We start from the raw sequence: 21,035 nt of genomic DNA, 5'->3' as shown, positions 1-21,035 counted from the left end.
TTTGGGGCCAGACGCTTGAAGTGTTCCTCGAACCTACCGTCGAGAACGAGTCCCAGGTACTTCATCGTCGACCCGTTGGCTATGGAAGTTCCCCCCACTGTAATTTGGGCTCCCTCCGGAGGTTTATTTCGAGGCCCGTGGAAGACCGGAACCTCGGATTTGTGCAGTGCGACTTCCAGACCTAGCGCCCGAATCCTATGCACTACGTGTGCTACCCCAGCTGTGGCTACATAGGCGGCCTCCCTGTAGGTTCTGCCACGGGCCGACACGAGAGTGTCATCAGCATAGCAGGAGATGCTGACCCCACGCAGAGTGGCCCCGCGTAAGACCCAATCGTATCCAATGTTCCACAGGAGCGGCCCCAACACCGAGCCCTGTGGAACACCGTACGCCATTTTCCGTCTTCCCCAGCCATCTTTAGTTGGGAATACCACAACGCGCCCGGCAAAGTATTCCGCCACTGTGTTTTGTAGATGATTGGGCACATTGTGATATTTGAGTGCCGCCTTTATTGTCTCCCAGGGTAAGGTATTGAATGCATTCGAAATGTCTAGTGACACAGGCATCACAGTCCCACCCTGGGAGATCTCCTCTTCTGCGAAGTCCCTTACGTGGGCAATTGCGTCTAGTGTCGAACGCTGCGGACGGAAGCCATATTGGCAATCGCTCAGACCCGGCTGCATGCTCTTAACGAGACGGGCGGCGACTATACTTTCGAAGACCTTGCTCGTCTCGTCAAGCAGCACTATGGGGCGATATGCTGACGGCTGATCAGGTGGGCGCCCGTTCTTCCGAAGGAGCACCAACTTGCCTGTTTTCCACCTATCGGGAAAACCCCCCTGGGTTAGGCACGCAGTGAAAAGGTTTCTGACTCTTTCCTCCATCTCGCTGAGCGCGACTACCAGGGCTCGCCCAGGTATGCCGTCTGGCTCGGATGCTGTCTTTTTGGAGCGGAGTTTCAAGACAGCAACACTCGGTTCGACCTCCGTGACTGGCGGTACCTCTCTAACCACGTCTGGTGGTATGGCACAACCAGATGCCATAGCTGGTGGCACAAAGCCGCCCCTTTCTAGGGCGAGCACTGACAACTCGTTCCAAAAGATCTGGCTCGAGACTGCTGGTCAGTGGGGAGGGGGGGGCAGGGCCGGAGCTTTTGCCTTACGCTCCGATACGATCTGCCCCATGGATCCTGTTGAGCGCTTCCCTGGCCTCTTTGGCCTGCGCGATAGCATTATGCAGCGTTTTACGTGTGGCCCTGTACAATTCGTAAAAAACATCTTCCTCTTCTTGAACTCGGATGCGCCTTCTTCTACTTCTTGTGTATTGACGGCGCGCAGCCATGTAAGCGTTTCGCAATTGATTCTGGTAGTGAATTCTAGCAATGAGTTCTGGTATCCACCAGTACACCCGTCGTTTCGTCGAAAGAAGTTTTGCTCTAGGCATCTCTGCGTCGCAGATGCGAATCAGCGCAGCTCCGAGTTGTTCCACCTCATGCTCAACCCTAACGTCCACTGAACCATTACTTTGCCCCCAAGACTCAACGATGGCTGCCTCCTTGGGCACAGTTCTAACTTTTTTTTTTTTTGACCCAGGGGAATCCGTTATGGATCCCACTGGCCCGGGAGAAGCCAGTGGGTATGTCCGACTCGCACGTACTAAACCCCCTGGGGCGTTCCGCCGCTCGCTCTTTAGACGGGGTTTCGGGCACTCGGTTGCAGGCCTCCGATACCCTGTCAGCGTTGCCCTTGCGGGCCCTTCTCGAAGACTGCTTAGGCAGCTTACTCCGCTGAAGGCCCTCGGAACACGGGAGGGCCTTCCAGCTCGGAACCTCGTTTAGGTGGGTGATGGGACTCCCGATCCATTACCCGCAGGTTCCATGGGCGCCAGAAGAGTTCCGGCGCCCGGCGGTGGACATGGTCTTTGGTTCCACCGCTAACCTAGTCGGCCGCAAAGGATAGAGAGAACGGCGCACCGTAATACCGGCACTCCTCTTCCCTTGCGGTCCCACCAATGCCGCTACAGCGGAGCGGCCCCGCCAAGGTCGCAAGGGGTAGGGAGAGTGGCGCACCGCTATACCATCACGCCTCTCCTCCTGCGATCCCACCTCGGCTACCGTGGGAGGGCACAGAGCGGTATCCCATACTGCCGGATCTTCCCTCCCACGGCAGTCCTCCCAAATGCGTCTCAAGTGGGCTTTACAAGCCCATTTGGAGCATCCTCCTCGGGCCAGATCGCCCAGCAACAAGCCGGCCCTGGGTACCTCTTAGCTTCGCCGTGGGTGACCAGTCCACGGTTACTAAGCCCCCCCACCACGGTAAGGTGGGCACCCTCGGGAGGGGGGGGGGCACAGTTCTAACCTAACCTAACCCTATTTGCAGTTTATTTGCAGTGAAGTAATTAATTTGATGTACAGAAGTATATTATTGATGACGATAAATTGATAGGCGATTATTTTTTTGCTGTGCGCTTAATAATATCCCGATTATTATTTTTAAGGACATAACGGTCGCCCCGCTACCATCGATACGACGCTTCGCTAGAGCGAACGAACTACACGGCAGGCGAGCAAGTTCGCTCTTAATCAGATAGATGGCGTTACTATTTCGCGCGTATACCTTACTACAATCGACACCACAATCTTCACTAAGTTGATCGATAAAGTTCAATCTAATTTGGATAGATGGCGCTATTGCCAAGCGCCGTCATTATGTTGCATGTGGTATAATTCGTATACATACATTATCAGTAGTAAACAATAACAATGGTACTGACAAGAGTATACATTAGATTTTCCTCGCATGTCCCTGATCGGGGAAATACCGGCGACGACGTGTACCGATTGGTACCCTGTACCACTAGGCCACTGTAGAACTATGTCATAGTGACATTAGTGACGTTATAAATCAGATTGTAAGAAATCTCTCACTGCTTGTTATTTTGACATGGTTGAAGAGTGGCCTAGGGTTCCAATAGGTTGGCTGTACAGTTGGTGTCATGTTTTAACTTACTTGGTTGATGAGCTGCTTGATGTAGAAGCAATGTCGTTCTTTCCCATCTATCCAGGTGATCCTATCGCTTCTGACCGTGTGCGCATCCGTACTGCCGGGGTTGGCTACTAGTTCTCCTGCCTGTAAACGACAGTTTGGTAAGCATTTTATAATAGGTGGCTCGTGGCCTAGCGGTAAGACACAATCCGAAGGTCGCGGGTTCGAGCCCCGAAATGTCATTTGATATTTGCTAGTAGTTTCGGTGAAAGAAAACATGGTGAGGAAACCGGAGTAATCCCAATAAGGCGAAATGAATATAAATTAGGGCAAAATGTTACTACTAACATGTTCAAACTTCTGCACAAATATTTTTTTTAACACAAAAGTTTTAGATTATTTGGTTAAATTGCTACATAACTCATGTGGAATGAAAGATTAACTGAAAGGCTTAGTGGTTATGGAGAAAAGGGGCTGTGACAGACAGATGCACAGTTAACCCTACAAGGATTCCGCTTTTCTGTTTGAACTTACGGAGCCCTAAAAAGTACAAAACACATCTTTGGGAACATATCAAATATTTCAACTTGTGTTTTTCATGTAGTCCTGTTGACATAGAGTAGAAATATCAATAAAAGAATAATAGAGATTGAAAACATGATATAAATTCATATACATAACAGAGTTCTCAGACAGTAATTCATTTCTAAATGATAACATTACAAAGATAAGATAACAATAAAAATAAAGATAGGTTTCTGTTATTAGAAACACAAACTTTGTATTTGTAATAAATATAAACTGAAATGTCATATAGACAGACAAAGTTAAATTAATAAAAAACAGGGTTCGAGGATATATATCAATGGATATATATATCATCTTTTTATAATTATTCCAAAATGGTAAAAATGGTAACTAAAATGTAACATTGTTAAAAATAGTTTTTAAGTGTTTGGGACTGATTTTCTACTGAATGTTACGTGTTTTAGTAGATTCTTCTTTATCTAAAGTAGTATTTATAAATAATGCAACAAAATAATAATATGCCTTCCATACAAAATGGATATTATATCAAAGTTGATATATATCTGATATATATCATAAATATCCGATATTTTGATATTTATTATAAATATCGGATATTTTCGATCCCTGATAAAAAAAACTATGAAAATAAAACTATGGAAATTATATCGCGTATAATGAATTTACAATTCATCCCATCACCTTCACTTGTAATTCGTTATATGCAATATAATCCGTTTCCATAGTTTTATTTCATGAGTAACTATCTCAGTATCAGAAGACAAATCTATGAAAATAATTTAATTTGTTCTTAGAGTGTAATAAATATTATGTTATCAAATGCAAGCTAATTTTGCAATATACAACCAAAGATAACATAATAATAAGTGCACTCAAATATTATACTTTTTTGGTAAAAAAGAATAATGTAGCATAAATAAAATTATAACCCGAAAAAGATACTATACATTGAAAAAGCAAATAAGTTCACCAGCAGATGAGCCAAGAGATTTTGCTGAGAAGTTTTTCTTCCACAGAGTTTAATTTGTCTAATAATTTTTAGACACAAGAAAATCAAGAAATGCTCCAGTATGGTTTAGTTATATGAAAGATGAAATTCCATTGTAACAATAAATGTTTTTAAAGGACTTGTTTTACAATTGCTTTTGTGCTAATCACATCCTTTTTTTTCTGGCATGGCTTTTACTCCTCAATAATTTAAGCAAGGCGAATTTTGCCAATGTCGACTTTTGACTTTTTTAAATGAGTGTTCGGGGAAATTTTGATATAATTTTTGGAAGGATAGGTAATCACATGCTTATGTGGATGGCATAGAGTTGACTGACAACTGCTTGAAAGTTGCCATGTATAAATAAAATATTCTAGTTGAAAAATAGTTTTTTCCTTGCTATGTTCTAATTTTATGGTTAAAACAGAGCAACTGTTAGGTTTTGGGGCTTTTGACTTTCAGTTCCATATTGATAAACTTTCCTAATTTTTTTATACTCCTGAACAAGTATTTCATGTTCATGTGTTGGCACAAATTAAGTTTTCTATAGGAAAATGTGGTTCAAACTACAAAAATGTCTTTTTGTCTATTATCAAACACAACATGGCCATAACTTTCAAGCTTCAATCACATGAACTTGTTCATAAACTTGGTTTCAGGATGGACAATAATGAAAATGAATACTTACTTGAAATATGCCTGAATTGTACATTTTTAACACTTCATTTCTCACTAAATGTCCCCTTTCTTGCCCTAGGAAATTGTCCAAAACACACACTCCAAACTGAGTCATGTCACTAATTACTTGCTGGCATATGTTGTACCACTGGTCACTAGGGTTCATGTAGAAACTGTTCTGTGGCTGCCCGAACGGCGCACTGCTGTTCCTCACTGTCCCTTCCGGGTACTCCTTCATAGGGGCTTGCTCCCCGGAGTAACCTGCCACCGCCAACATGTTTGGCTCAGTTTTAACAGCCTTCACTGTCGTACTGGCCGTTGAAAACTCCACAGCACTAAGTTGCTGCGCGGATTCACTAAGAATCTCCTGCTCTGACGAACCCTCGTAAGTTATGGCACTATTCACTTTGTCCTTATCCTTACTAGCACACAAAACACTAGATATCACGCTAAGATTCTTGGGTACGGCGCCCGAGTTCACCCCCGAGGTACCCACAGAGTTTTGTTTACTTACTTTAACACTACCTTCTTTATTCGCGTTTTTTTTCTTAGAACTTTTCAAACGTCTTGTATTCACTTGTTGCACTTCCGTCGGGTGTCGAAACGCTCTGCTGCCCGCTGCTCGCCTCGCCGTGAGGCGCGTCGTCTTTCACCTCCCCTGTTCTCACTGCTTCTGTTGTAGATGTCGAAACACCGCCAATTTTCTCGTTTCTCGGACCTTGTTTTGGTGTTCTTGGCACGCACTCTGGTTTGTGTCTTTTCCAATCTTGGCGTTGATGGTCCGTGTTACAATAGTAAATACTGAGACAACGCGAACATCTCCTAACGGTGTGCTGATTGCAAACGGAGCAACAAGCCAGTACGCCTTCTTGATTCATTCTGAATCGAGAAGTGAAAACGAAGTCCTTTCCTAGGGCAGATTGGGACTGTCACCGTAGTGTCATTCGAATGACGTTTGAACTGTCATTCCTTGAGGCGTTTTTAAATCATTCTAAATATTTAATTGCTTGTAATGATAAAATTGAAATTAAAATAGACATTGTTTTTATACCTGATTTATGTCATTGTAATGCAATTTATAATTTATTATTCGGTGTATATCATATAAAACTACAATACCACTTTTATTTTTATTGCAGTTATTTATTCAAGATAAATCGAGTTTTTTTATGGCAACTCTACCATATCATTTTTAGGGTTCCGTACCAAAAAGGTACAACAGGAACCCTTATGGTGCGACTCTGTCCGTCTGTCTGTCCGTCTGTCACATTCCTAAATATCTCGAGAACTACTAATGCTATCAACTTGAAATTTGGAATAGTTGTGAACATTGTAAACCTCTACAGATAGAAAGTATAATTTTTTTAAATATATTATTTTTAATTGTAGAAAATGGCCAAAATGAAAGGGGGGCAAACTGTAAATTTCAAGTTACTAGGTCAAGTGTGGTATCGTTGGAAAGAGCTCAAATTGAACGTAAATAAGCTATTTTTTATATTTTTTTTGTTGTGGAAAAAAAAGAATTTTGAAGGAAAATGTAAAAAAAAATACCGTTCCCCCCCCCCCTTATCTCCGAAGTTTACCAACGAAAAATTATGAAAATTTTAGTAAACATTAGTTTTATGCTATATATTAGGTACAGGAAAAATATAATCGTGTTTGTATTTTGAATACTTTTTTTTTAATTCACAAAAAACTTTTCAGATTTTTACTTTCAATTTACCCACCCTTGCGGATGTATATCGTACTTCAAATTAATACGAGATGTTACGTAAACCATCTTCTGTCCAATAAAGTAAAAACTGTTTAAATCGGTTAACATTGTAAAGAATTATCCCTGAAAAACCAGGTCGCGCAAATTAGTTAGCAAATTGACCGGGAGATGGCGCTATACACTATAATACTCATTAGTGCCTATACTTTTGTCTTCTAGTCAAGTCATTAGAGTTATATGAAAATATGAGATTATTTTTACTAGGTAGTTTGAAAGAAAGTTTGTACGGAACCCTCGGTGGGCGAGTCCGACTCGCACTTGGCCCGTTTTTTTTTTATCTACTTGCAAGCCATGACCATGGACATCAGTAGTTCAGCCAAAATCACAGACTACTAAGAAGCAACGCTAAGGCGGGGCCACAGACGGGAGACAAAACTGTTTTGTCTCCGTCGTATTTGTATGAAAAGTTGCGTCGCCTCGTGTGCGCACCTTTATACTAGCCCATAGACCGAGCGACGGAGACAAAACAGTTTTGTCGCCCGTGTGCGCGGAGCCTAAGAAGATACTACGTATGGCCAAAATAAACACTATTAGATCAGTCAATGAATGCTCAAAAGGGGGGTCTAGGTGGAATGGCCGAAAGCAGAAAGTTTCACTACGGGATGTTGTTAGGGGTAGTCAGGAGACATACATACTAAAAGTCCTCGGACTTTGGACGTGAGCTCGAAGAGGGGGGGATGAAAAAAGGTCCAATTTTTTGGTTTTTTGCTCATATTTCAAAAACTATGCGTCATACGAAGTTTTGGTTTACTACACCTTGAAAGCTTATAAAATTCTCTATAACTTTGATCTAAAAACTTTTTTTCTATTCTCAACCATTATCTAGGTATGAGCTCCTAAAAACTGTTAATTTTTTAAAAATCGTTTTCCCCCCCCACTTTTTGCTTCATACATTGCTCCATATCTTGAAAAATATTTATCTCAGACAAAAGTTTTCTTAGAAAATCTTGTAGATCATTCAAATACCTTTCATAATATGTGTACATATGCTTCTGGGTCATGTACCGTTGAATAATTATACGACTTTAAAACGAAATGAAACAACTAATGTATGTGATAAACGTGTAAAAATGTATTTCATGAACATGATTGTATTATGATGCTGTATAAATGCATTCACACAACAGGTAACAATACAATTAGCTGTACATAAAGGCCTTCTCACACCCACATCTACCACTACTACAATCTGTGGTGCACCGGCAAAATATTGACTTCAGTATTTCTTCCGGAGCAGCTGGTACTTTGGTTTGCACAGGAATCAGTAAGTTGCTTTCGTTCCGTGCCATCCCCATTCATCATCCTCCTTGCGTTATCCCGGCATTTGCCACGGCTCATGGGAGCCTGGGGTCCACTTTGACAACTAATCCCAAGATTTGGCGTAGGCACTAGTTTTACGAAAGCGACTGCCTTCTTACTTTCCAACCCGAAGGGTAACTAGGACTTATTGGAATTAGTCCGGTTTCCTCACGATGTTTTCCTTCACCGAAAAGCGACTGGCAAATATCAAATGACATTTCGCACATAAGTTCAGAAAAAAGTCATTGGTATATTAGCGAGGGAGGTAAAAAAAGTGTGGAATACTAATACAACTAACTAACTTAGTTTCGGAGGTAAAAACTGCAAATAACAGCTTAAGTTACAATTATGTCCTAACTCTTAAAAGTTTTCTACTACTATTCTACTTTAAATCAAATTTTAACGTAAAAAAAAAGGTTTTTACTTGACGAATACTGGACCAAGTGCGCTAAAATACTCGTATACTGGATCAAGTACTCTTAGATCATAAACTGTTATAAATTTGAAATTCTCATGAATGCAGAAATAACCTCATTGATTTCGTTAAAACAAATCCGAATTTTTATGTTATTACGTGAACAAATATGTTAGTTATGTTACTTTGTACCTTTGAACGGCTCTCCTCTGTAAAATCATGAGTTTGCACTTGCCTCAGTATCCTTAGGAGGTATGGATATAACTTACACGTGTTTTAATTTACTCGCTGCCTCTTTGGGCGGGATGATACTAATCGGTCTTCTTTGTTTGTTTGAAATGCTGTCGGTCTCACACCTTACTACTGTCAACACTGCAATTCTCTAACCTTGTGTGTTACTGTGTTTGTTGTCCCAAATAAATCAAACAAATTGAAACTGTTTCTTCCATGTCATCTGGATCAGATGTGACAACTGTATCTTAGACAATATCCTCCCCGCCGTTATCATCAGTGTCTTCCTCTATCCTGGGGGTGTCGTTGACTTTCGATCCGGAGGTTGCGGGTTCGAACCCGGCTCGTACCAATGACTTTTTTCTGAACTTATGTGCGAAATGTCATTTGATATTTGCCAGTCGCTTTTCGGTGAAGAAAAACATCGTGAGGAAACCGGACTAATTCCAATGTCCTAGTTACCCTTCGGGTTGGAAAGTCAGATGGCAGTCGCTTTCGTAAAACTAGTGCCTACGCCAAATCTTGGGATTAGTTGTCAAAGTGGACCCCAGGCTCCCATGAGCCGTGGCAAATGCCGGGATAACGCAAGGAGGATGATGAATGGGGATGGGCACGGAACGAAAGCAACTTACTGATTCCTGTACAAACCAAAGTACCAGCTGCTCCGGAAGAAATACTGAAGTTAATATTTTGCCGGTGCACTACAGATTGTAGTAGTGGTAGATGTGGGTATGACAAGGCCTTTATGTACAGCTAATTGTATTAATTGTTACCTGTTGTGTGAATGCATTTATACAGCATCATAATACAATCATGTTCATGAAATACATATTTTACACGTTTATCACATACATTTGATGTTTCATTTCGTTTTAAAGTCGTATAATTATTCAACGGTACATGACCCAGAAGCATATGTACACATATTATGAAAGGTATTTGAATGATCTACAAGATTTTCTAAGAAAACTTTTGTCTAAGATAAATATTTTTCAAGATATGGAGCAATGTATGAAGCAAAAAGTGGGGGGGGGGGGGAACGATTTTTAAAAAATTAACAGTTTTTAGGAGCTCATACCTAGATAATGGTTGAGAATAGAAAAAAAGTTTCTAGATTAAAGTTATAGAGAATTTTTTAAGCTTTCAAGGTATAGTAAACCAAAATTTCGTATGACGCATAGTTTTTGAAATATGACCAAAAAACCAAAAAATGGGACCTTTTTTCATCCCCCCCTCTTCGAGCTCACGTCCAAAGTCCGAGGACTTTTAGTATGTATGTCTCCTGACTACCCCTAATAACATCCCGTAGTGAAACTTTCTGCTTTCGGCCATTCCATCTAGAATCGTTCGTTGACCAAGCTATATTATATTCTGGCTGACTCTAGCGCAGCGATATTATTTAAAGAAAAAAAGGCGGCAAATAAAAATAGGCTAGTTTCCTACTAGTCAAATCAGCTTCTTTTTAAGAACTGTCAAAACGCTTTGCTAATATGGAATTACTATGAAATACTGAGGAGTGACGTCACAGTCAATTCATTTACTTTATATCTTTCTCTTTGACTTATTAAATAGAAATTATCTTGAAACATAACTACTGTCCATATTTTTCTTCTAATTATGTGGTGCTTTATTTCGTGCACTGCATAAAATATTTTATTTTAACTATAGGAAACTAGCCTATTAATACTTTCCTTCGATCGAAAAAAAATATGTCGCTGTTTTCTACCGGTAGGTTGGACCTTGTGTGTATTTCGGAAGTGTATTAATTTCATTGTATCATTATTAGTATTCAGATCAAGCTAAATTGGCAGTTATTTTTTTAGCATAATTACTCAGTCAGAGACACTACCCGATTCGATGCTAGAGGTCATGGGAATTTGTTCCTGTACAGTTTGCTGTACGTACAGCATGTTTCGACGTTTAGTCTGAAATACTATAATTTTTTTTTTGATATTTTTATTAGAACACAAATCACAGGAAGTTAACTTCTTTGCCTTGTACTCATATTTCTTCAGTTTTAAATTGCCAAACACGTAAATAGGTGGTGAGTGTCGTAAAAAAACACTGATTACAAAATTATTTCTTTATTAAGTACTTATACATTCAAATAAATTCATGATTTATTAATCTCTTAAATTGCTCTCAATAAAAAAACAGTAAGTACAACTGGGAATTCACTCTATCCTACAACCAATTTACAGACATGTCAATTCTGATTAAACTATAGGTATTTACAAAATTGGTGCAGACGATGATCATTACCGTGATAAAGGTGATGAAGAAAGAAAAAGACTAGATTAGTTCTACGTCGAGCCACGATCTTTTTTGTCGGCTATAAGGGTGCGCGCCCACGGGCGACAAAGTTGCTCGACGACTTTCGTATTTGTATGAAAAGTTGCGTCGCTTCGTGTGCGCACTTTCATACTAGGCTATGGTCGCGACAAAAAAGTCGCTGCCAAAAGTTAGAATAGAATAGAATAGTTTATTTTCTAAAGGTTTTACAATCTATAGTTACCAGAGGCCCCCGCACTAGGTTACACCTGTATCGCGGGGAACCAAACCAAGTTGCCCGCGTGCGCGCTCTCTAAACGAATTCAATCACCTATTTCAGTCGATGAATTTACAGCTAATGAATCAAAGAGATGGAAGAATTCGTTTATTATGAAATAACACCTACCCATCTCACTTTTACATTCAGAACTGCTTTTGATGAGTTGGGTAAATGATACATTTTTTGTGGGGTTTAATTCAGCAAGTGCTTTATTAAACTAGTGCTGTAGACCCTATAGATATTAAGTTGTGCCTTAAGTAGCTAACAAACGACCGCACCGCACCTTGGAATTTGCTCACGTAAGTGAGAACGAGAAAAAAAATCTCTTTATCGCTCCCACTTACAGGATAATTATGTGGTAGATGTGATATATGTGGATGACCTTGGTCCGGTGCGGTCGTGTGTTAGCACTATTAGAAAGAGCGAGACTCAACTAGCGGAACTAAGGTGCGCACAGGCGTGCGTCGAACATCCGACGAACGCCCATGCGCTATGCGCCTTAAAGTAATTACCTTAAAATAAACTTACATAACTACAATACTATCAATGCAAGGCCGAATCTCGATTCTATCGACTTGGCATCGGAGAAAACGATACTGTCGCTCTAGACATGTTTTTGGACCCCATTTTATTACTCATTTATCTGCACTAGAAATAAAAGAGCGCGAAATGACAAACGTCAATGTTTCACCACAGATTACAAAATACAGATTATTCAATTCTAGCGAGCAAGAAAAAATCTACAAGTTACTAATGGTCCAGCTGGATTTCAAACGTTAAATAACGTCTGGGAGTTTGTCTTTTATTTAGTAACGTTACACCATTGATTCCTTAATATCAGGTACGACACACGTGCGTATTTTAGGCATGAGTAAATAGCAAATCACACGTCGCATTGCGTTAAGTAGCTAACACACGGCCGCACTGCAACACGACTATGAAACGTTTCATGTTCAGAATAGTATGCGGATGACCTTGGCGCGGTGCGGTAGTGTGTTAGTACTATTAGGGCAGAAATGTTAGACGGACTATCCGCTTTGCATCACACACGTTTATTTATTCTGTACGCTCGTGTATCATTCACCATTATTACATAATGTTAACGTTACCTAAGTACTACTTAATATTCAGTACTGTACGATACAACCGTACCAACACAAAAACAAAAACAAGTTAGACAGCAACTAAATTCTGGTATGATCATTTTGAGGGGGTATGGGGGGTTGGGGGGCGTGTAATGCCTTGGCCAGTTCGGCTTTTTCGTCCGCTGATAAGACGTAGACGGGGGGCGCGGGGGGTAGGAAGCGTTCAGCTTTCTGAGGCTCCCGTTGTAGCCGGCCTCTGTACAGCATCACGAGGACGCAGAGGACACTGATGATGAAGGCGGAAGACGCTGCAAGGACAATCAGCGCGGTGTGGTACGATGTCGTTGCTGACACCTGTCGAATAATAAAAACATCAATTTAATACTTTTTGCAAAATCCTAAAAAGGAACGAGTAGAAATAATTTAACATCCTCAATCGGAAGGTATAAAATTTATTATCGTCCATAGAAAAGGGAGGATAATGAAAAAAAATAGGCATCAAATTTCGCGCTTTTTTCTAGTGCGTTGTTAGTTGTAGCTCCTAACAGACGGACGTAGTACTACGAGTGAAAATGAGAAAAAAAAGTTGACTGGACTGGACCAAGGTTGCTATCCGGTACGCCAGTCTGTTGCAGTTTAAAGGATGTTTAATAGTGCTAACACATGACCGTAAGGGACCGTAGCGTACCAAGGTCATCCATGTATTATCCTGTAAGTAGGAGCGAGAAAGAGTCATTCTTTTCTCGCTCTCACTTACGTGAACAAACTCCAAGGTCGCCGTACGGTACGGTCGTCTGTTAGCTACATAAGCATACCGTGGATTCGCTGAGGATCTCCCGCTGCTGCATGAGCGGCGCCTGCGCGGCGAGGCGGTACTCGCTGCGGATGACGTCAGCGCCCAGCACGCCAGGCGATGTCTTGTTCACGCCTGACAGCTTCTCTTGTTTCACCTGTAGGGAATAGGATCATTAGAGATGCATGTTTTACCAAGAGGATGACAAAATACACAAACGAGCATAAGTTCTGTTGATGATCCAGTGTATAACACTTGCGTCGCTACGTATGCGCACTTTTAGACGCCTATAGACTGAGGGTGTAAGATACAATAACTTTTTTAACGAAACGTGAGGGCGTCATTGAATCCATAAAATTGTAAAAAGGATTATGGAATGAGTTCATTACCTAAAACTATGGTACGTACGGCATTTAACGGAAACTACTAAGAAAATTGGTCCATTTTCTAACTCCCAACGTTATTTTGACTTACCAGATTCTCCACATGATAGACCACATCCACAGCTCTAGGTCCAGAGAGCACAGCCCTCAGTTTCATAGCTGATCGGTCCTTAGACACTGTGACCGGTACTCGAGCACCGAGGGAAGCCAGCTGCGATTGTAAGGCTGCCCGCGCCCGCTCTGCTGCTGCGGTGTCTGTGCCGATGATTTCCAGCTCTAGGGACGCTGATTCAATTTGAGTTGGTACTGGAAAAGTAATGATATGATTAATGGATGAGCCTTAGATGGCGCTCATAGAGGGGACAAAATATGGACAAAATAGTAGATATCGTCACTTATTTTTGTATTTTAGATTAAATATTATGACATGGTCATGGGGTCTCATCCGGAACAGTGCAAAATTATTTCCAAATAGAAGTCATAGATGGCGCTAAGTGTCACGATTGACGATTATTATTTTTTTATCAACTAGATTTAAAGGTATTTGAAGCGTCATAAATTAAGTACATTATAAATTAAATACAAATATCGATGACAACACAAATTTAATGCATTATTTTAGAAATTTTCAAAGAAATAATATCACGTAATATATTGCTACTGACTATGACGCAACAACGTGAACAACCTGCGCGCGACAGTATCGAGCTACCTAAATTTTATTGCATATTGTCACTAGATGGAGCTGCCACTATCTACAGTATACTGCCAACGAAACGGTGCGATTGTGTGCGTTCCGTTCATTGAGTTATATGTACTACGTACTATAGGCGACGTTGCCAGACGGAAACTCTGCACAAGCTGACAAATGCGCGGAGTGCGCGAAGCGGTAATTTACGCGTAGAGTAGTAAGTCCACCATCAGATGTGACACATTATTATATTCCGCCTGTCAAAATTATTTATTTATTTATTTACAACTTAAAAAATACAAAGTAAGCGATCACTGCCGCCCATGGACACCCGAAACACCAGGGGTGTTGGAGGTGCGTTGCCGGCCTTTAAGATGGGTGTACGCTCTTTTCTTGAAGATTTATCTTCTTCTTTAAAATACAAATATATACTTATATATATAATAATATATATATAGTGCGGTCAGTTTTTTTGGACAAAGCGTATCCATTGTTCTCTTTTTTCATGACCAGGCCAAAGAAAACAGCAAAAAGTGAGCGTGCTAAAAATACAATTTTACTCAATAACTATTAACAATCAATAAACAAATTAACTTTTTTTATATTATAGTAACATAATTCATAAAGTAGTAAGTAGTTACCTAATAATTTTCCAAATTGAAATAAATATATTTCGCAAATCTATTAGAGGTGAAACACATTAGTAGGAACAATGAAAATGGCACATCTGCGTGGTTAACTTTTTAGTCTATGATTGCGTCACCAAAATCGCGGAAGCCTCGCTCCCGCTCGCGTGTTCGTAGAATATTCAGCTGTCGTGTCGGCCGATAATATTTGTTTGTGTGCGTTAATAATGTAGGTATACGTTTGTAGTAGTGTGCGTGACAAAAATGTCGTCTATTAAACAGCTGCCAATGATCGAAATTCAAATTAGTTGAACAATTTCCATTGAAAAAAAAAGTTTGTAATGCATCGGTCCGAATTGCGGATACTAGTTTTATCATCTTTTAGTAGATATAATTGAATGTAAAATTATTTATTTTGCCTGACACTCTTGAGTATTTTTTTATGCCGTTATTTTAATTTTACAATATAATATTTGGAATATAGTGCTTTATAATTATTAAATATAAAACATTTTTTAAATACTTTTTGATACAAAATCATACTTCATTGATTTGGAACAACGCTTTTTATCGGACCTACATCCGACACTATCGGAAGCGTTTATCGGATGTAGGATGTCGATCTGACACCCGATATCGGATCGGATAATGTGAATACGGCCTAAGCATTCACCGTTAGTGCGTTTTCACATTATCCGATCCGATATCGGATGTAGGACCGATATCCCATACACTGAAGCCGCCATCTTTGATTTTTGCCTTTGAAATCCTTCCGACATTTGCCACATGCACGACCGATGCGATGCATGCGAAATCAAACCTTATCGATATGGAAGTATGAGACGCGACGATTGCCGACTGGCTAGGATTTCCGAACGCACACGAATGCGCGCTCGGTCGCCGATCTGCGGCGGAGTGGGCCAAGACCTCGACGCGACGCCGTCAGCAACTAAGTACTACCTAGGTACTTATAAATAGTCAAGAGCGTTTGTATGGAGAATTAACTCCTCCTGTATCGTCTTAAGGATGAAATGTAATAATATTCATTTCTATATTTCTAAGTAACTACGCGCCTGCTTTCGAGTGCTTTAAATTTTAACAAATCAATGCATCCTTTGGTCGGGGGCTGGGGCCTCTCAACTCAAGGTCGCCGGCGCGCGGCGCCGTGGTCGCGGGGCGCGGGGCGTGGGGTGCGGGGTGGGGCGCCGCGGATCTCGTTCATTCAATTCCGCTTGCATGTGTTGCGGACAGAGCGAGTATATTATACGTACGCGGCGAGCACACATACAAGCCGCACGGCAACGCCATCTAGTAATGTTCGACTTTAAACGTCCATGTGACGTTATAGGTTTAGTGCGTGATAGCTAAAACAGATGTCGCAAGATGTTGCAGTTTGATGACTATTTCGACGTAGGATACTGATAAGAGTTTTGTTGGCCACGCGTGGCTACTGGCGCCATCTAGCTCTTTGAATGTGGATTAAATTTAGCCTACAGGTCTAGAATACTTAGGACGGCGCCCATTTTTAGTATGGGATTAGGTATCTGTACTAGTATTATTTGATCTGTGACATGGTGTTATCACTGCTTTGTTTTTAAAATCTTAGACGAGTTCGATGCTAGAAAAGTTGTATGTAGAAATACTGTATAAAAAAGAGGAACCTCGACACGAAAAGGAGAAGAAGATACAACTTTTTTACACGTACGAATAGTGATCAAGACTCCGCTGCGTTACATTACAATGTGAAGTGTTGGAGGTTTTTGACGGCGCTACGGCGGCTACTGGTTAGTCTGTTCATATCTCCTGGCTTCTTAGGATCTAGAGGCACGCGCAACCCGTCTGGAGGTTGGACTATTGATGCCATGTTAAGGACAATATACGCTGGCCGGTCGAGTCACACTCATCGACCACCAACTACCCGTCCGGCTAATATCTACAACTATAAAGTCTATACTTAGACACTGTCTTCTAGACAATATACGTACAGCATGGATCGGCAGCGGGTGAGTCAGGCACGGGTGCTCCGCGGCGCTGCCCAGCCGCGTCCACACACCAGCAGCGTCCGCGAGCGCACTGTCGCGCCGCGAAAGCCCCATCAGGCAAACATCGAACCATGGGACCGTCTCCTGGAAACGACAGGAGAAGTTAACACTAATCCAAGGAGTGTCATGGTATCAGAGGAAAGTTATGGGAGCCATAGAATTTGACCATGCGATACTGTTAACTTGGCTTGAAATGGTAACCAAGACCTAAGGAACTTAAGGGGGAAGGAAGAGTCAGTTGCATTAAACCGGCGGTTTAATATGCCGCCTGTTGGCTGAACGTGGTTGTTGCAACTGATCTTTAGTATCATTTCAATCAACTTCAGTATCAGAGAATCATAATGATACGTTATATTTTGTCTATCTTGAAGGTTTATTAGGTGGTCTTGTTTTTACCTAACTGTCGTAAGTTACTTAAATTAAAACCCAAGGTTAGATCGACTAGTACCGAACTTACCATTCTCAACTTCATCCTGCATCATCTGGCACTTGGTCTTGAAGATGCTCTTGCTCCTCGGCTCCGTCTCCTGAACCTCCAACTTCTCCATCGGTTTCAGGGTCACCACGGTCCTGGGCTCCACTGGTTCGTTACGGTATAAGTCTTAAATGGAGACTCAAGGTTACATCACCACTTACCATTCTCAGCTTCATCCTGCATCATCTGGCACTTGGTCTTGAAGATACTCTTGCTCCTCGGCTCGTTCTCCTGAACCCCCAACTTCTCCATCGGATTCAAGGTCTCCACGGTCCTGGGCTTCACTGGTTCGTCACGGTATAAGTCTTAAATGGAGACTCAAGGTTACATCACCACTTACCATTCTCAGCCTCATCCTGCATCATCTGGCACTTGGTCTTGAAGATGCTCTTGCTCCTCGGCTCCATCTCCTGAACTTCCAACTTCTCCATCGGTTTCAAGGTCTCCACGGTCCTGGGCTCCACTGGTTCGTCACGGTATAAGTCTTAAATGGAGACTCAAGGTTACATCACCACTTACCATTCTCAGCTTCATCCTGCATCATCTGGCACTTGGTCTTGAAGATACTCTTGCTCCTCGGCTCGTTCTCCTGAACCCCCAACTTCTCCATTGGATTCAAGGTCTCCACGGTCCTGGGCTCCACTGGTTCGTCACGGTATAAGTCTTAAATGGAGACTCAAGGTCACATCACCACTTACCATTCTCAGCTTCATCCTGCATCATCTGGCACTTGGTCTTGAAGATGCTCTTGCTCCTCGGCTCGTTCTCCTGAACCCCCAACTTCTCCATCGGATTCAAGGTCTCCACGGTCCTGGGCTTCACTGGTTCGTCACGGTATAAGTCTTAAATGGAGACTCAAGGTTACATCACCACTTACCATTCTCAGCCTCATCCTGCATCATCTGGCACTTGGTCTTGAAAATGCTCTTGCTCCTCGGCTCAGTCTCCTGAACCTCCAACTTCTCCATCGGCTTCAAGGTCTCCACGGTCCTGGGCTCCACTGGCTCGTCACGGAACAAGTCTTCTTCGTCGTATTCCTCCATCTCTTCGATGCGGAACGCAGTCATTTGTCTGATGAGCTCTTCTAGAACTGTAAAATCTATTTTATTTTATTTTGAAGGAGTTCATTACAAAGAGAAGGGAATGAATGTTGGGAGGATAATAAAAAAAAATTGTGGAGTAGAGCCTTGTGGCATTATGAAGGGCTTTCAGATCTTGATAATCCTATATGTGGCAACAGGGTCTAAGGTCCATACGATCTATTAGTTACGCCGTGGCTTGCGTGGGCGACGGTCGCGCGACGGCGATGCGACGCATACGAAATCAAACCTTATCGATATGGAAGTATGAAACGCAACGGCGACGGTCGCGCGACGGTCGCGCGACCGTCGCCCACGCAAGACACGGCGTTAGTTATTTAATTATTTTGTTGGCGCGACCGCGATGACTCAAAATGAATATTGGCCTACAACACAGGAGCACGCCACTTTAAGCGGTCTAGAGCAACATCATGCCAGCCATCGCCGACGCCGAGTTCAACCTAGTTAGCTAATGTCAAATCATTGCTTGCCTTTGTTGAAGAGCTGCGGCGGTTAAAATAGCGTAATTTCTTCGTTCATAACAAATTGGCATAATACAACTGATATTGACTTGCGGTAATTTTCCAAAAGGTAGAGGTACAACTCTTTAACTGACTGCAAAACGGTACCTTCGTCAGTACGATCTCGTTCTTCGTCTCCAGTCCACTCCACTTGGACTATTTGCGTGCCTGCTTGAATGAGGGATTGCGTACGTGTCTCCATGAGAGCTTGGCTTCGAGTACCAGTCAGCTCTTCACAAAGCTCGCTGCTCTCACACAAATCTACAAAGCACTATTTAACATCCATAATTTCTGACTTTGACAAGTACCTTCGTCGGCACGCTCTCTCTCCTCGTCTCCAGTCCGCTTGGCCCATTTGCGTGCCTGCCTGAAGTTGCAAGAGGGCTTGGCTCCGCGCACCAGGGAGCCCTTTAGCGGTTCGCCGCGGGCACTGACGCACCAGCAGACATCTGAAATTGAGGAAACTATAGGTTTAAAATGTCGGTACTTCATACAATAAAAGAAATAGGTGAACGCGTGGACAATTCAGGTGTCTCGTAATCTTAAAGTTCTTTTAATGCTTTAATTATCTTATTTGCTTAAATTCTGGCAACATCGGGTTGCATGGGCCGTTTTCTTCTGGTTAGTATGTCTTAAATCACTGATGGAAACTTTCGACGCAAATATGAGTGGACAAACAAATGAGCAGTGATTCACGGTAGGGTCTCTGCTTTATACTGATGCTTGTAATGTTGATCTGAGTACGTAGCCGAATGGCACAAACGCTCACGAGACGACGCTAGTAGATACCTATCTCTATCGCTCTTGCGTGTTCGCGCGACAGAGCCAGACTACCTTTCGCGGCGTTTCGTTTTCGTTTCCCGTCGCAGAAATGCCATTCGGCTACGGCACCTGAGTCTTGTTCATCTCCTTTTCCTACTGGTAGAAGTGGAAGATTTCTTACCGATATGCGACATGCACTGCACAGACTCCCAGGCTCCAGTGACGTCACACTTGGGGATGAAAGTGCCTTTGCCGTATTTCTTCTCGGCTGCCTCGTTCTTCTCACGGAGCCGCTCGCAAGGGCTCAATACTGTAAGGAAAAAATCGATTAATGACAAATTAAAGTTCCAAATCAATGGGACGTAGTTACGCAGAAACGTTCCAATCCATCTGAAATTATCATTGAAATGAAAGACTTTTGTTTTTCATACAAGGTCTAAGGCACGCCACAGACAGTCTTAAAAATTAATACTTAATCTTAAAAAATATTTGTATGCAACCTGTCAGTTCAATCTGAAAATTCCGTCAGTTTGAACTGACAGGTTGCATACAAATCTTTTTTAAGATTATGATTTTTTAAGACTGTCTGTGGCGTGCCTAAAACTTAATGACAATTTCATGTGGATTGGAACGTTTCTGCGTAACTACGTCCATGGTAGAGATGGTGTAAAACATTTAACATGCTCTTGTTTTTATCACATTGAGATTCCGATAATCACACAAAAAATTAGTAGAAATTATGGAACATTTCTTTTGAACCTACTTATTTAAGTCCGTTTTCACATCATCCGATCCGATATCGGATATCGGAAGGATTTCAAAAGTTCAAGATGGCGCCTATTTAGTAAAAAGCTTTGCTTTCCTGAGATAGCCAAAGAAATTGACATTTACATGGATTTTCCAAGTCATTCTGACAAGCAGCTTCTTGTGCAGTTAATATAAGTAAGTGTCGTATCAAGAAATCAGGTTGAATTAAAAAAAATGTAAGTAATACCTACTATTGTTAAGTCAAAATTATTAAAATTTTCGTTGGCTCATGTTTAGATGAGTTAAACATATAACGTGCTGTTATCTGGTTATGACATTTACAATTGTCATGCTATTCTTGT

The 21,035-nt window shown here is 41.7% G+C and overlaps 2 protein-coding genes across 4 annotated transcripts in view; both read right to left on the bottom strand.

Annotated features, from left to right (window-relative positions):
• Positions 1-6,121, bottom strand: part of LOC125232380 (egl nine homolog 1) — a 57,720-nt gene extending 51,599 nt beyond the window's left edge. Inside the window, 3 exon segments of the mRNA XM_048138020.1 lie at positions 3,009-3,128; positions 5,210-5,862; positions 5,894-6,121. Of these exon segments, the coding sequence (XP_047993977.1) occupies positions 3,009-3,128; positions 5,210-5,862; positions 5,894-6,077 (957 nt within the window). The 5' untranslated portion in view covers positions 6,078-6,121.
• Positions 6,122-10,986: 4,865 nt separating this feature from the next.
• Positions 10,987-21,035, bottom strand: part of LOC125232882 (extracellular matrix protein A-like) — a 156,501-nt gene continuing 146,452 nt past the window's right edge. For 2 of the 3 annotated variants that reach the window (XM_048138705.1, XM_048138707.1), the window contains 7 exons: positions 20,108-20,236; positions 19,473-19,613; positions 18,442-18,663; positions 17,033-17,173; positions 13,822-14,036; positions 13,370-13,504; positions 10,987-12,908 (listed from right to left, as the gene is read on the bottom strand). In XM_048138705.1, the coding sequence (XP_047994662.1) occupies positions 12,654-12,908; positions 13,370-13,504; positions 13,822-14,036; positions 17,033-17,173; positions 18,442-18,663; positions 19,473-19,613; positions 20,108-20,236 (1,238 nt within the window). In that variant the 3' untranslated portion in view covers positions 10,987-12,653. The remainder of the gene's footprint in view (positions 12,909-13,369; positions 13,505-13,821; positions 14,037-17,032; positions 17,174-18,441; positions 18,664-19,472; positions 19,614-20,107; positions 20,237-21,035) is intronic. The other variant, XM_048138706.1, reaches the window with a different exon arrangement.

Source organism: Leguminivora glycinivorella, chromosome 13 (genome assembly GCF_023078275.1).
Source record: "Leguminivora glycinivorella isolate SPB_JAAS2020 chromosome 13, LegGlyc_1.1, whole genome shotgun sequence".
In the NCBI taxonomy this organism is placed as follows: domain Eukaryota; kingdom Metazoa; phylum Arthropoda; class Insecta; order Lepidoptera; family Tortricidae; genus Leguminivora; species Leguminivora glycinivorella.
The sequence above is the reverse complement of the archived record's forward strand: the minus strand, read 5'-3'. Positions and strand labels throughout refer to the sequence as shown.